General features: G+C 43.6%; 2 protein-coding genes across 3 annotated transcripts in view; both read right to left on the bottom strand.

Moving 5' to 3' along the window:
- Positions 1 to 2,323, bottom strand: part of kdm4b (lysine (K)-specific demethylase 4B) — a 66,036-nt gene extending 63,713 nt beyond the window's left edge. For both annotated transcript variants that reach the window (XM_010871254.5, XM_010871255.5), the window contains exon 1: positions 2,173 to 2,323. The gene's annotated coding sequence lies outside the window, so the exon portion shown is untranslated. The remainder of the gene's footprint in view (positions 1 to 2,172) is intronic.
- A 1,775-nt stretch (positions 2,324 to 4,098) lies between these two features.
- On the bottom strand, positions 4,099 to 14,852 carry uhrf1 (ubiquitin-like with PHD and ring finger domains 1). The gene is made up of 17 exons (XM_010871253.3): positions 14,719 to 14,852; positions 12,945 to 13,107; positions 12,527 to 12,793; positions 12,102 to 12,259; positions 11,078 to 11,293; positions 10,767 to 10,882; positions 9,838 to 10,024; positions 9,177 to 9,300; positions 8,954 to 9,061; positions 8,668 to 8,772; positions 8,430 to 8,536; positions 7,874 to 8,036; positions 7,612 to 7,749; positions 7,401 to 7,521; positions 6,799 to 6,950; positions 4,478 to 4,576; positions 4,099 to 4,377 (listed from the first exon to the last, which is right to left on the bottom strand). Exons 2-17 carry the CDS (start codon positions 13,095 to 13,097, stop codon positions 4,231 to 4,233), a joined length of 2,361 nt encoding a protein of 786 aa, XP_010869555.1. The 5' UTR covers positions 13,098 to 13,107; positions 14,719 to 14,852; the 3' UTR covers positions 4,099 to 4,230.
- Positions 14,853 to 15,303: the final 451 nt, after the last annotated feature.

The raw sequence follows: 15,303 nt of genomic DNA, 5'->3' as shown, positions 1-15,303 counted from the left end.
CCACCATCCAAATCCACTTTCCATACAGAAAGAAATGCTGCCTAGGCCACAAATCAAGTTCCACCAACTGTAGTTATGTGCAGTGTTTGGCAAACTTTCAAAAATGAGCCCTGTTAACACCTTTAAAGAATTCCATTGATCAATTATTTAATCAGTTGTTGTATTGCAGTTCTATAGTTTTTGTTGTTGCTGCTATGACAAAATTAATGCAGCCAGTTTTGGTCTACTGTATTTCTACTGACTTTTCAATATTCAACAGTACAGTGTTATCGTATTCCTATAATAATTTTGCACTGATGTTCAATACCCATAAGCTAGACATCAAGAGCTTAACTATTAAATACTGTTTATGGTTATACAACATTTTGGTATTTATCATGCCACACATACTTGGTTGTGGCCAACCATCCATCAGGAAAGCTACCGTTTGCCGGCACCCACCTGAACCCCATTCTAAGTACATTTTAGCCAAAACATTAAAGGACAATACCTTGAAAAGCTTTGGTGTTTTTCAGTGTTGGATCAAATCCCTGTACACCCAGCATTTCTCCAGAATGGCTGATAAGTTTTAAGAGACGCATTCCACAGGATGGAATGCAAGAGCACAATGGTATCAGATTATTTTGATTTACATGGGTTACAAATAGACGCGGCCAGTAATTATGGTAATTTCAGGGGAGACATTTAAGGTCCGTGACACACCCTGGTCTAATGGACCGACTTGGACAATGCAGCACTGTCCATAACCTACAATAAAACAGTGCAGTTTATTCAGTGTTGTGGAACTGTGGAGTATTTGATAACAGAGGTTTGCTGTGCATCTGGAAGTCCCAGTAGGTTGGTTTGTTTCTGTTTATTATGTTTGGTGAAGGCCAAGACAGTACCACACAACGTGGACACTAAGTCCTAATAATGCACCTTTTTTTTCGGCGCCAAATTTGAACAAATTCAAAAATCGCAATTGACTACTAGACATTTTGCGATTAATTACTATAACCAATCGACAGCACTAGTTAACATAAATTAAGTTGCCGAGCAAAGCTACACAGAAGCGCAGAACGTGCGCTTCCAGCCAAGGAATTGCGCCCCCCCCCCCCCCGTTCGCCCACACACAGGTGTTTCAAAGCATTCAATGAATCTAGCTACTTTCGCATAGGTGGTTTGCCTTCCGTAAACAAGAACAGCAATATAGCAGTGTAGGTACAGTAATCATAACCCGAAATGTGTAGTAATTGTGCCTTCTCATTCTATGAACTATTGGCTGATATTAAAACATATGTTTCCAAAACCGTTTGGCAAGAAATTCGTAGTAACTTTCTGACAGTCAATGAAGGTTTTAAACCTTCCGTGCCAAAGTGGATTCTATCGTGAATGTTAAGTACAGTAATGCACTATACCAGCGCTAGCCAATCATAGGTCTTACTAGCTACAGAAATTGGTAGTTGGTATTTATATTCGCACACTGATACTACTGGCTAAAAAAGAAGATTAACACAGAGTACGCAAAACAATCCAACACACGGACTCACATTGTTATAATAGTGAGGTAGCTAGAAAGTATTTTACCGTATAAAGAAAGCGTACGTGCAGAAATGGCACGCGTGAAAGCGTATGCTGGCCGCCGTGACGTAACGTTAGCTAGCTAGCTCACGTTAACACACACGAAAGAAACGTTGTTTAAATACTTAGCACTGCATTGTATGTTATTATACTTATTGTAAAACGAGTTAACTCGTGTCAATACTGCTGCTACTAGCACTACCACTACTACCTACCGGGGCGCCCGAGAAATGCAATCAAATACACGCTAACGAGTTTGCGCTAGCAAGCCACCTAGCTAGCTGGTACAGTACTAACAATACACGTAATTAACAGCCAAGCAACAGTGTTTCAGCTGTTTTTCAAATGGCAAACGTTGGCTAACTTCCATTTAAAACATGAGTGACTAGTTTCGGAGTTAAATTCAATGTTGACAAACATAAACGCTACTAGTATGGTGATCAATCACAGGCAGCCATCCCCCATTCCATAAAGTCAACAAAACAACCACCACCATAGCTGGCTTTTAGCTCGCCAGCTGACGTTAGCTCCAACTGTTTAGACCACTTCGGAAATAACACGTATATCTACGCAGACCTAAGCCCACAAAAATATAAAATCGTTTAATATTACCTCCTGCAGTAAAATGCGTTTGTTTCCTTATTTTTCCTCAATCGATTGTCTAGTTTTATAAAATCCACACGACCGACTATATTTGAGCATTAGCTAGCTGGATGCACAGAGCAAAGCTCGGCCTCACTCCTCCTTCCAGAGCTATAGAGCTCAGTGATTGGCCAGACCACGTTTGTAGTATACGTTCTAAGCAGAGCTTTTGATGATCTCATTAATAGATGGACAAATTAGCCAATAGCACAAGCAAACGTGCGGAATGGTTTAAACCCATAAGAAGCTCCAGGAAGCGTCATTCCACAACGTCAAAACGACAACAGTACCAAAACGGAATTGCATTAAAACTTCAAATTCCGGCCTACTACTAGTCCGCTGAGCCTTCCCTGAAAAACGGATTGAAACAATGTCAACCGCACCATTGGAAACAAGAAACATGTCAACGTATTGACATTGCAATGGCATCCAAAACATGCACATTAGCCGAAGCATCTCAATGTTTTTATAATTTATGCCATATTTTATCAATTGTACTGGGTTGTAATACTCACGATAGAATATACATTCCGTAGTAATTAGCTTACAAAGGCTAATTAAAACACGGACGCTATAAAATATACATTTACAGTATATACCTTGGTTAGTTCGATTCCAATAAACTATTAGATTTAGTCATTGTTATTTATAAAAAGGATTAAGGTTTATTGGAAAATTCTGCACTTTGGAAAACATGTGCAAGCAATAACTAAAACTACAACAGTGCTAAAAATATACAATTTTAGAAAATATAAAATTTCCAGTCTATGCAAATTTTGTAAATGAGGTATTACTAACATCTGCAGCCACTGGCATTCTGAAATATTGGAATAAAACAGAAGTAATAGAGAAAAATAAAACTTCTGGATCTTAAATATTTAAGTTCAGCTCACTGTTTACATTTTCCACTGCCTGCCTTTCAAAGCGTCTAGACACCTAAACAGGAATTGTACCCAACCCCAATAAAGGTTAAGCGTTAGACATCTTTGGGTTTGTTCAGACTTAACAGATGTAAACTGCTTTGACAGCAGTTAAAGGGTTAAGGGGACAGATTTAACAATTAAGGAACAGTTACTACAAAATACATGGGAACAATAGAAAAATCACATTATAGATTAGTGAAAAGGTATACATTTCTCTGGAGTAGTTGTGCCGCTCTGAAATTAACAATCCCCAACTCAGATAACACATGGAAAAATTTAAATGTAAAAAGTTTCAGCATAGAGGCATACACTTCAAAGAACAAATATGCACTGTACATTTTAGATTTTGAATTAACTTTCGAGCACCATATCCACTTGGACTAAATCATTATGTCTATGCAGACTTTAACGCGGGGGGGATTCGGTTACATACCCGTAATTCTTTCTACTACGACCATGTACTGAATCACAAGCTGCTCTAGACAGAAATGCCCAATGCGTCACACAATGAAGCAATGGCTGCATGTAGATCAGGTGATGGTAGAAACAAGGCCAATTTAAATCAGATATACAAAGACTCATAAAAGGCAGGTGGCAAAATGATTCATTAATTGTGCGTCATTTATGAAATACATGTGCTAGGGACACTACTCTTGGTCATCACACCTAAAATGTGCATTCTAGGAAGGGAGTGCTTCCTAATATAAACGTATGCGTTTCACGGCCTCTGCGTCGCTTCGTCCACTCTGACAAAAGGACCTGCAATGTATACATACAGTAGCCATCTTAAAATCACTTGAAGGAATTTAATTAGAGCTGTGTACTGATTTGGGGAATTTCAAGTTAAACTGCATTCACTGACAAACGTAAGGAATAACAGTCATCAAGGCAGTCATCAAGTCCAACACAGGTCATGAGCAACTGGCTAAAGTAGAGAATGAAGGCATTTCAGTCCAAAACAGACAGTTTTACATTTGCAAAATATATTAAGAAAGGTTATTCTTTTTTTTTTTCCCCCATTTTTTTGCCTGTACTGAACTGCTTAATTGCCCTGATAGTTCATTTAGCCCCCACACCCCACTGGCCAAGCAGGCAGAGGGAGGCATCATCGTCCACTACTGTATCCTGGGAAGAACTGGTTGAGAATGGCTTGGAGGGGTTTGTTGACAGTCATCGGGTTGTTTTTGCCCAGTTCGTGCCTGCATGCCGGGCAAGAGTACACCTCTGCCTTGAAAGACCGCTGAAGGCATTCCTGGAATTAAAAGGCAAAGTAAACCTTCCAATACCTCTTGCACACAATGGGAGTCAAAGGCAACTTGTCAGTGAAAGGCTGGCACAGATCAACCACTCACCCTGCAGACGTTGTGTTGGCACTCCGTGGTGATAGGCTGGAAGACTACCTCTTGGCAGCATATACACAGGAAGACTTCCTCTACTTTGTTCAGAAATTTCTGGAAAAGCAAAAGTAACATTGTGGTAAGTGAGGAGACAAACTGCAAACCTAGTCATCTTACAAATTGTAATGAATGTTTAGACAGATAGGGATTCGACAAGCACGCCACCACTTTGCACCATGTCTGTGAAAAGGAATTGACACACCCCCACAAAAAAAAAAAAAAAAAAAGTTGTCGGTTCCCATGTTCAGGTAGTATAAACTAATGGGAAGGTGTGTAAAAGGTCATTAAGAAAAAAAGAACCGCAGACCCTTGCTGCATGTGTTATTTTAATGAAAAGGGGCAGACATTGATCACTATTTTTTCCATCCCAGTCTGCAAAAATAAAATAGTATTTAGATTCCATGACTAAATTCACACGGAAACCATCCATTCAGCTTTGAGGAGCACAGCGACTCATGTTGTGGATCTCTCCTAAAACGTTTCCTGGCAGAGTCAGCAGAGGCCACGGTACTGGCCCTCCTTCCAGTATCTGTATATTCAGTTTATGCTCCAACATTCTTGGGCAGCCTCATCTAAAACATTCTACACATTACAATGTGTTTCAAAAACATTTTATGAAAAATACAATACTTACAGAAGCTGATAGGACTCTACAGTGGGCCAAGGACAATGCGGTCTGTGTCAGGGTTCTTGCACCATTTCATTAGTCAAATTCAATGCTTTTTAAGACCTCAAATATTATTTAAGACTCAAAATGTCTATAAAAAAATTATTCTGATAGAAAAGACAATTTGAGTCCTACTTTAGTAGGCCTATAGGTTTTTGTATCTGTATCAATTATACACACATTGCATTGCCATCAGTGTCATGTAGGTAAAACATCAGGTTGACTAGTGTGTTTTTTCAAAGCGGGAGAAGAGCAGACGATTATTTTTTAATAATGGTTAAGTAAAAGATCTTTGTTTAGGTTTTTCACAATTATTAGAGTTGCTCCTTCACAGTAATGTCTTAATTAGGGGTGAATTGGAACAAAAACCTATACTTGGATTTCTCCCTACATAATAGGCCAATAATGAGTTGCCATTATTTGTATTCATTTTTAATTAATACACTCAATCCGCCCCCAAAAAGCAGAATTTTTTGTTTAAATTCACAAGACAGAATGAACACATGCATCTGCGGTCAAGAATTGAACCTCAGTGTTTCGTGAAGCTTGGACAGGACACAACATGAGTAGCAGCAGTCATTTATTTCAAAGGGGGAATTGTTTCGTAACACCACTGCAAACTCTCCAGATGTGGCGTAGCTCTGCTGCTCTTAATTTCAGTCTAGGTCCACCAAATTGCACCTAGACTCATACTCGTTTCCCGCCGGCACCCACCAACTCTGGAACCTACCTTCCTCCAACCATTTTTGATTGAACATGCATCTCCCCATTGTGGCTCATCCCTATTGAGCAACTACTGATGACAATGAAAAGATGACATGCAGCCAGATGTCAACGTCTGTAGCTAGCTAAGTTAACGTTATGTTAATGGCGGTGACTAAGTTAATCAAACAAATATGCGCTAATTAGACATTATACCTACCGCGCGTTACAGACTTTCCTCATTCACCTTAAACACAATCTGCGAATGTAATAACTACAGCAACTTTACAGTAAATTCAAGACAATTTACAACCTTTACTCATTGATTTTATTGTAAGACCAAGGAGCCGCGAGAACCCTGTGTGTAACAGGATCTTCCTCCACAGCAGTGACTCTGAGGTATACCTTGTCTCATCACAGCAGACACGGAGGAAACTGGCAGCTATGTTTAGTGGTTCTCACCCCTACCCACACGTACTGTAGTTAAACCAAGTGACACCTGCTCCCAAACACACAATGTCACCGACAGAGAGAGACAGACACCGACACGGTCAAACAAGATTTCTCAAGGGGGCAAAATAATTTAACCGATGCACAGACATTCAAAACTTTACCGGACAGGCAAGATGCTGACATCCAAATTGTTTGCCAGTCCAAATAGAATGTCTATTGCCCTTAAGGCTATTGACCATTATCATCCATAACATCAAGGCTATTGACCATTATCTATTACATCTTATGGATTCCCAATTCCAAACACCCCTCGCTACACCAATGTGAAGACGATGCTTAACACCCCAAAGCTTAATTAGTTTGGTGGTGAAGATCATTTCATTAACCAGCATTTGAACAGCTCAGATGCTTTGCGTCGGCAAAACAGGGCAAAATCTGGAGAGGCTTTTCTTACCGGGCCCAGCGCCAGAGACTCCATTGCTTCATCCCATAACTTCCTGTTGGGCTCATCTTCCTTGATCCAAGCCTTCTGTTCTCTGGTCAGTTTGTAAGCCTCCACCTTCATCTTCTTGGGGGTGCCCTTGAGTGGTGAAGTGTTCTCTTCAGCTACAAAAGACAAACACAGCAGGTGAGCATAGACACCGATGGTACGTCCTCCTCCTGCTGGTACCAAAAAGTGCTTCATCCGAAGACTGCTGAAGCTGGAGTCTAGCACTAATCTGCCATGTACTGATCCCCACCGGAGACCAGGACTTAATCCCTGGCTCCAGCTTTCAACTCGTCTCCCATATCCCTGTACCTCCTATGAATTCCTTACCTAACCGATTAAAGCTAGAACTCCTTATACCCCCCCACACACACACACAGTGTAAGCTTTTATCAGCCTTTAACCTCGTGATACATACTAGTAACAATTATTCTTCCTTTGCATGTGAAGCACATTGCCTGTGTAGTTATTATATAAATGAAGCTTGTTTGATCCTCCCTCCATAATCTGAAAGCTACCCTTTGAACTGTGGCAAAAGCCAACATCGGAGCTGTAAAACAGTCACTCACCATTTGACTTTCTCTTCCGCTTCCCCTTGGTGGGTGTTTCAGTCACCTCCTCGTTCTCCTTCTCCTTGTTCTCCTTCTCCTTCTCCTTGGCTGCCTGGGCCTCCAGATATCCCTCAGGATACTGAAAAATATATTTTCCCAAAGCCAATCAAAACGCGCCCCAAGGCCGGTCTTCAGTGTGATGAGAACAGGACACCGCTGTTCCCTCTACCTGCATGGTGAGTCCCAGCTTCTTGATGCGCTCCTTGCCGTCCCGCGTCCACGGCGCCGGTTCGTCATCGTTACGTTTCAGCAGGTACCTCCAGACAAGGAAGCCGGACTTCCCCTTCTCCGGCCAATATTTCACCACCTGAAAGAGACGTGGCGATTTTGGTCAGTCGACAAGAAGTCGACACAATTAGCGCTCAAAGATGGGGTGTTTTTCTGAAGGCACACCAGCGCATTTTACATATTTGACCGGCCACCTGCCCCACCTTGTAGATGCCGTCGTATCGGTTTCCGTCTTCGGGACTGAACTTGCTGTGCTTACGGCCCTTGGAGCTCCGCACCACCCTGACCGGCTTGCCGGCCTTCCAGTCTCTGGCCTCGGCACCGTCCTTCTCGTTCACCGCCGCGTTGCAGTTCAGAGCCAGGGCCCTGCCAGACCCGCGGGCACAAGGAACGTTAGATCAGACCGCCGTTTAGGATTCAAACAAAAACACTCAACTTCAATAGAATTCACTGCAATCCATTATAATCAAGTTATTTTAAGTAGGATAAATATATATTTATGTTTTTCAAAATTCATACAACGCATCATAGTAAATAATCCCAGCCTTCGCTCTGCCACCAGTCTCCACATTTCAGACGCTAGCAGGGGCGTGGTGGAAAGATGTGCTGGTCCGCTGAATACATGTAGGAGAGGAGAAGGCTCCCCTAATGCAGAGGTAACAGACCACACTTCACTGTAGCACAGGTTAGGAGGCCGGGGAGCGCCACAGTAGCGTCCGCGGGTGTTCTCTGTGCAGACACTACATTCCCATGGTGCACCTGTTCATATTGGTGAGCTTCTGGTCACATGACTGTTCCGCCGTCCGCTTGTTGCCGGACAGGTCTCGTCCTCCAGAACCGGTGTAGGTGAACTCGTTGCCATCGTCCTGGGAACCAAATGGAAGCACAATCACCCACATGACCTCATGCTTAGGACCGTTCATGGCACGCGGTTAAAGACGCTCAGAGAACGACATCACGCGGTAACAGCCAACACTGTGCGTGACAGTCTACATGCCTGGTCGTCCTCGTAGCCTCCTGCCAGCACCAGAGAATAAGCTCCGTCGTTGCTCCTCCCGTGGATCCCGGCAACATGCGGCCTGTGGCAACCAGACTCACTCACCTGCCCACACAAAACCAGATGCACAGAAATGTCGGTGGACAACTTCGCCAGAACCTAAGGCCGTTACTACAAAGACTACAGGGTCAATTCAACATATCCCACACTTTATTCATCTTCTTAAAAAGGACCCATTGACGATCAGCTTCCTCTTCAGTTTCAGCAAACAAGAGAGGCGACTCACCTGGACCCTAAACTTCCAAATACTTCCAACAGGAACCCCGGGGACTGGGCCGTAGTGGTTGGAGGGAACGATGGTGCACTGCTTGCTGCGCCCAACACAAGCCATGCCCTGCAGGGTCAAGAAGTCACATATGAACAATCCAGAAGGCCGACTATAAATCAGATCAATTGACGATGTTCAGAAAGCATCTAGACATTTCCACTGAGGTGGGAGTTCTCAGTACCTTTCCCCAGTCCCTCTGGCTGGTTGAGCTGGCAGACGCCATCTTGGACTTCTTCTTGCTGTCCTTGAGCTTCTCTCCTGCTAGCACCACCTCACTGGAATCAGTTCGGCACTCAGGACAATACCTTACACAAATTAAAGCAAGAACATGAGTCAGAACAAGGCAACAGCAGGAGAGCCAAAATGTGCAATACAAAAACACTGCAACAGAGTTTTTTTGCCGTGGTGGGAAGATGTGCTGGTCCGCTGAATACATGTAGGAGAGGAGAAGGCTCCCCTAATGCAGAGGTAACAGACCACACTTCACTGTAGCACAGGTTAGGAGGCCGGGGAGCGCCACAGTAGCGTCCGCGGGTGTTCTCTGTGCAAAATGTGACGTATTTATTTCATCTGGACATTAAGGCAAGACCTCTCATCACCACAAAACAATGACTTTCCACCACCCTCAATTAGAAATCTAACAACAACAAAAAATCTGCTTTAAGAATCCATGAGAGACATAGCCCAAAAATTATAAATATTGTTAGTGCCACCTGACGGAGTGGCTCGACAGACAGACAGTCCAAACATCAGCACTCCAATTTGAACAGATTTAACACCGTCTGACACTGGAGCAGCCTTCTACTGTTAAAACATCAAATGGAACTTGACAGCATACTGACCAGTCATCATCATCTGGGAGGCTGGTCAGTGGGGGGTTAAGGCAGTAGATGTGAAACGCCATGTCACACTCGTCACACAGCAGCTGTTTGTCCGGGTCCTGCTTCACGCCACACACGTGACAGTTGCACCAGCGGCAGTTCTTGTTGGGGTTGTCTTTGCAGTGTTTGCACTCCGGTCCGTTCGACCCTTCGGACAGCGTGCGTGGAAGACAACATTGAGAAAGTGCACTCTCTGTACCGTTTTGTGTTACACAATCGCCAATCTCTTGTTGTTTAGTTAAAAATAACACGTTTAATAATGCATTTCCCACCACCGCCACTTTGGTCCACTAAATGCTCAGTTTGATCGTGTGGGTATTAGGAAACACATTTGAAGGAAACGCATGAAGATATTCACATGAACGGTGCCGACTGCCCAACCCCGGACCCATGAATTTCCAGGAAACTGCTATTACCCAGAAGGGCAACCTTCAGAATACTTGGAACCTCGTATGAGTTTCACATGCACACGCCTTCATAATAAACTGATCTGATAAATACCCCGACTGAAAAAAAAAATAAAAAAAGAGGAACACGCATGGTGTTTAGACAGGGGCCCCAAAAAAAGGCTTTTCACAAACTGTAACTGAATATTTGACGTTGTAAGATGTTGACAAAACTAAACAGATGTTTAGAGAACTGGCCGTTCAGCTCACTAGCAGAGCATGGCACCTGCAACACTCAGGTTGTGGGTTGAACTTTCATGAGGGGGCAAGTACCGAAATGGCGTTCGCACCACTGTAGAGTCTGACAAATGACTTGATTGTACTAGCATGGACAACAAGTTAATGTAGTCAAGTGGGTGGGATTTAAGCCATCCTGAGGTCCCAGGCAATTACAGTCCCAAATGGGTCATAGGGAGGGCAAGAGGTCAAACAAGGGCAACTTACTTTTCAGTGGACTATCAGACCCCGCTGCAGATCCGTCCAATACCCCAGGCTCCTCGATTTTGTAGATCTCAGTCAGGAACATAATACGACAGTCGTTCAGGGAGTCACCAGCCTCCCTGAAACGAACACATTATCTTATTATGCATGCTATGAATAGCAGATGAACACAGGTGACATCATAACAGCCCAAAGCCCAGTCAAAAATGGTATGGAGGAACACCGCATTAGAACCAATCAGACCATGACCCATTAACCCCTTGAATTCCACAACCGCAGAGTCAAATGTAGTTCTGGAGGTTTTCCACTGTTACCCGAGGAGTATTTTGGCGTGGATCTCGTGGGCGGTGCGCGTCTCCCTCTTCCTCTGGATCTCGGCGTCGTACCAGTAGCCACGCTCCTTGGGATCATCCGGGTTGAAGTTGACCATGACCACCATGCCAGCCTCCAGCTGGTGCCACTGGTAAACGGTCCGAGCCCGGGGACGCACATCCTTGGACTGCAGCTGCACCACGCCATTTTCTGGGTAGCTGGAGAAACCACACAGTGCGTCAGTGTTCGGCTCAGACGCACAGCAGGTGCTTCCTACATAAACGGGCCCCTTTTAGTACAAAGACCGACGTATCGGAGAGAGAGAAAACCAGAAGTAGATCAAAGTGTTTGGAATCCTAGGGACTCCACTGCTGATGCAGACAGGGAGAAATGAGTCACTGCTCAGTCCAAAAGTTCCTCCGCTTTAAAAGAGCCAGCAGGTACCCCTTCTAGTACAATGTGTCAATTCAAGGACATGTCTTGTGCTTTATTTGCAAAGTTATGGAATTCTATATTCTTAGTTTTACTTTTGTCTGGCAGGTGGGAAAACCACAGCCCTGGGATCAGTTACAGCAGTGAATGGTGGGTAGTGTCTGAAAGCAGTACAAATATCGGAGTAGGAGAAGTGGAGGCGTTTTGCCACAGATACAGAAACAAGTAGTGTCGTTTGGTATTGACACCCTGCCCTCAAAATCATGTATTCAAATAATATCTTGTGACTCCTGAAGTATGCACCCATTCAACACCTCAAGACTGAGAACAATAGACTGGCAGACAGAGGATTCTTAGAGTTCCACAATATTTTATACTAAGCAATTCTTTCAGATCAGCAGCAAAACAGCACATCTCAGGGGGGAACGATAGATCGATGAGATTTTATCAACCACTTCTAAATGTCAACAAGTTGAACATGAACACTTCCTTGAATACAAGTTTCTCTAATGTAATGACCACTGTCACCAATGACGCATGACTCATCCGTTCAGTCACCTGGTTCTTAAGGGCGAGATAAGACAAAATGCTCACTCTTCATATTTGACGTGGTAGTGGATGATTTCCTCTTCGCCCTGTTTACCATCAGAGCCCTCCTCCACAGGCATCTTGGGGGTCTTCGTAACGTTCACGACCTGGGCCTCGAACCAGGCACCCATGTTCAAGTCTCGGGCATCAACAAACTCGTTGATCTGCAGGAGGGTTTAAAAGGTTGATGCTTTACAATGAACCACAAAACGAAGCGTTCACTAAATGACCGAAAGCAGCCGTTTGGCAAATTTTACAATTAAGACTTTGGTCGTGTTCAACCTCGATTTAAGAATACTCCAGAAAGGAAGCAGATTGGCATTTTAGTAGTTAGTGTAATTTCATTCCATTAACATCTGCCATTTTTTCTGTGTGTTAAACAATGCCAGAACAGCAGTAACATCAGCCCATTTAGCGGTTCTGTGATTTACCTTGTAGAAGCCAAAGCCCGGGTCCACCAGGTCCGGCGTGTCGGTTTGTGCCGAGGAGCCGGCTGCTTGTGCCTCGGCCTCCCCGTGGGTTGAGCTCTTGTCCGACTCACTCTGCGCCGAGCCACAGCCGGAGTCAGAGTCCGACAGCTCCGCCTCCTTGTCCTTGCATTTGAGGCCAGCGGCAGGGGGCGGGGCCTGTCTAACCAGCAGCTGCACTATGTCGTTCAGACCCACATTGTAGTCAAAGATGGTGTGGCCATCCTCCATCTGGGACCAGAACACACACAACATTAATTCGGAAAGGACTAGTGAGTTGGATCACCATGCATTTGGATGGAGGTACAATTTCTGGATCCCACAGTGGTAAATGAGCACCGGTGAAACTGAAGTGCCTCCATGAAGCATCCATGTCTCCCACCTGCTTGCCCCTGTAGAAGAGCCTCTGCCTCTCTGGGTCAACCTTGAAAAGCTCAGAGATCTTGAGGCGCAGCTCATCCACCTTGGTGAGTTTAGACAGGGAGTCAATCCGATGGGTCTCCTTGCCATCCATGGTGCGCACTTGAATCCACATTGCAGCTGCCCTGTGCAAACAGCAGCCAAATTACGGATTAGCAGTAGCCAGCAGATGTAATCTTACCAGTTCATTTTCAAATGCAAAACAAGGTAGTGAGCCAACCAGGATCCTTGTAGTGTAATAACCAGCATTCCAAAATGGCTGCTGCAGCTTAACTACTTAACATGAAGACAAAGGCGGTGGAGTTAAAAGAAACAACACCGACATACAACTTCAGTGAAACACTTGGGCTCAAGGGAAAACGTGGTACACTGACTGAGATGTTTTTCAAGCTATATCTTGCTCCAACTTCTCACTGTCCAGAAGCGAGTAGGACCAGCCAACTTGAATTCAGTGATATGTGCAGCAAATGTGAAGGCAGATCTGCTGGCTAGTTTGAAAGCTGCTTAGCATCAACTGATACTTCCCAGTTAAAAAAACAGCATGATCCTTTGCCAACAGGTATTGATTAATACCACTAAGTGAATCAATTAAAAAAATTCAGTAAAGAAGAATGCCTCTCTAATTTCATTTCCCATTCACAATGGCCAGACAACACAATATTCAAACATGCCATGCTGAGAATACAGTGAGGAGCATCCAGTCAATAAGCCACGCCTACCCCTTTTAAATGCAGTTACTGTGACCCCATGGGCGCGCGAAGGCAGGACTTGTATCAAACAATGTGGTTTCCTGACAACGTTTCGAAGGCATTGTTTAAATATTTTTTGAACAATCCTACTGTCCTAACTATAATAGGTAATATTGTATCATTCGATTTATTTCTCTTGTACATTAGCAAGCGTGTTTTTTTGTTCAGCTGGGAGGCTGGTTTTCAGACTTCCCCGAGTCAGCTGGATGCGCTAAGAATGGGGGTAGCGACAAATCCAAGCTATGGCAGTAAAGTTAATACTTGACCAAATCTAGTTTCTGAATTGAGTTACCCAACTACACAATATTATCAGTATACAACATATGGGAAACAATGTTAGATAACGTTAGTTACAGTTCAGCGACCAGATGTTCACAGCCAAGGAAATTGGCCGTAGTGTATACTTCAAGAAAGCGCGCTAACTTTGTTTTCTCTGCTGGTTGACGAAGTTAACACAATTTCGTTAGTACAAGTAAACAATCTCAATGGCAGTTAAAGAACACAAAACTAAGTTCTACCATGGCCAACTAGCTATTTAAGCTAGTAAGTGACCAATCGCTAGTTAGCTAACAACAAATGCGTACTGTAGTTATTGAAATACTCAATCTGAAACTACACTGCTAGCTAGTTTGTAGTACCCACAGCACATCCACCCGGTAATCGACATTGACAGCATACCACGTTACATTATTAGCCTAGCAAATGTTAACTTAACTAGCTAATAAATTGACTTACTGTACTAGTTAACAACAATGAAAGACATTTCATTCATCACACTGACATCACTTGCTACGTATTTCAGAATACAAACTCCTAGCGCGTTATCAGTGTCACACAAAAATAGAATATTTCGAATTCACTCTCCCCAAAGTTAGCCAGCTCGCTACACCTAGCTAGCTGGTTTGAATGAGGCACTCACTGTGCCAAGTTTTAGCCAGTTGCCAACTTTCATATTACCAAACTTGCCAAATTACAACATCATATTACCTGTATATTCTTCCAAATGCAGATTATTAAATGACGTATAATACACCGTCAAACGTTACCCGTACACAATATCTTACTAAAATTCACAACTACTCCGTATAGATTCGTTTTATGGGATTGAATCAATAAGAACCTTCAACAGTGCGCTTCCCCGCCTGCCAAAAACTCATCGGTTTGCTATTGGCTATTACAACTTCAAGGTTTCTCACTGACGGGCTGTAATGCCTGTCAATCAACACTGTGACCGGAGCTTAGTCTCAGCGCGCGAAACTAGGGTCTCTGGTCTTCCGAGAATTTGGCGCGAGATTATGTAAATTGACAGGACTTCACGAAGTTTTATGACGACCTCATGTATGCTAGGTAATATATAGACACCAAAGGTACATTACATCGAATTTAAAAGCACCTATCTGATTTCATGAAACTCAAAATGTATATAAGCTTTATTCAGTTTTGCAGTACTAAAGATTTCCGAAGCAGTGAACTACTGGCGCGTGATGTTGTTTTGCTTCCACTGTTTCTGTCTCGTTGTTCAGTTTGGCGGGAGAATGTCATGCCAAGTGTGAACACACATGCAGTGAGTCA

Source organism: Esox lucius, chromosome 8 (assembly GCF_011004845.1).
Source record: "Esox lucius isolate fEsoLuc1 chromosome 8, fEsoLuc1.pri, whole genome shotgun sequence".
NCBI classification, from domain to species: domain Eukaryota; kingdom Metazoa; phylum Chordata; class Actinopteri; order Esociformes; family Esocidae; genus Esox; species Esox lucius.
This window is presented reverse-complemented; position numbering and strand designations above follow the sequence as displayed.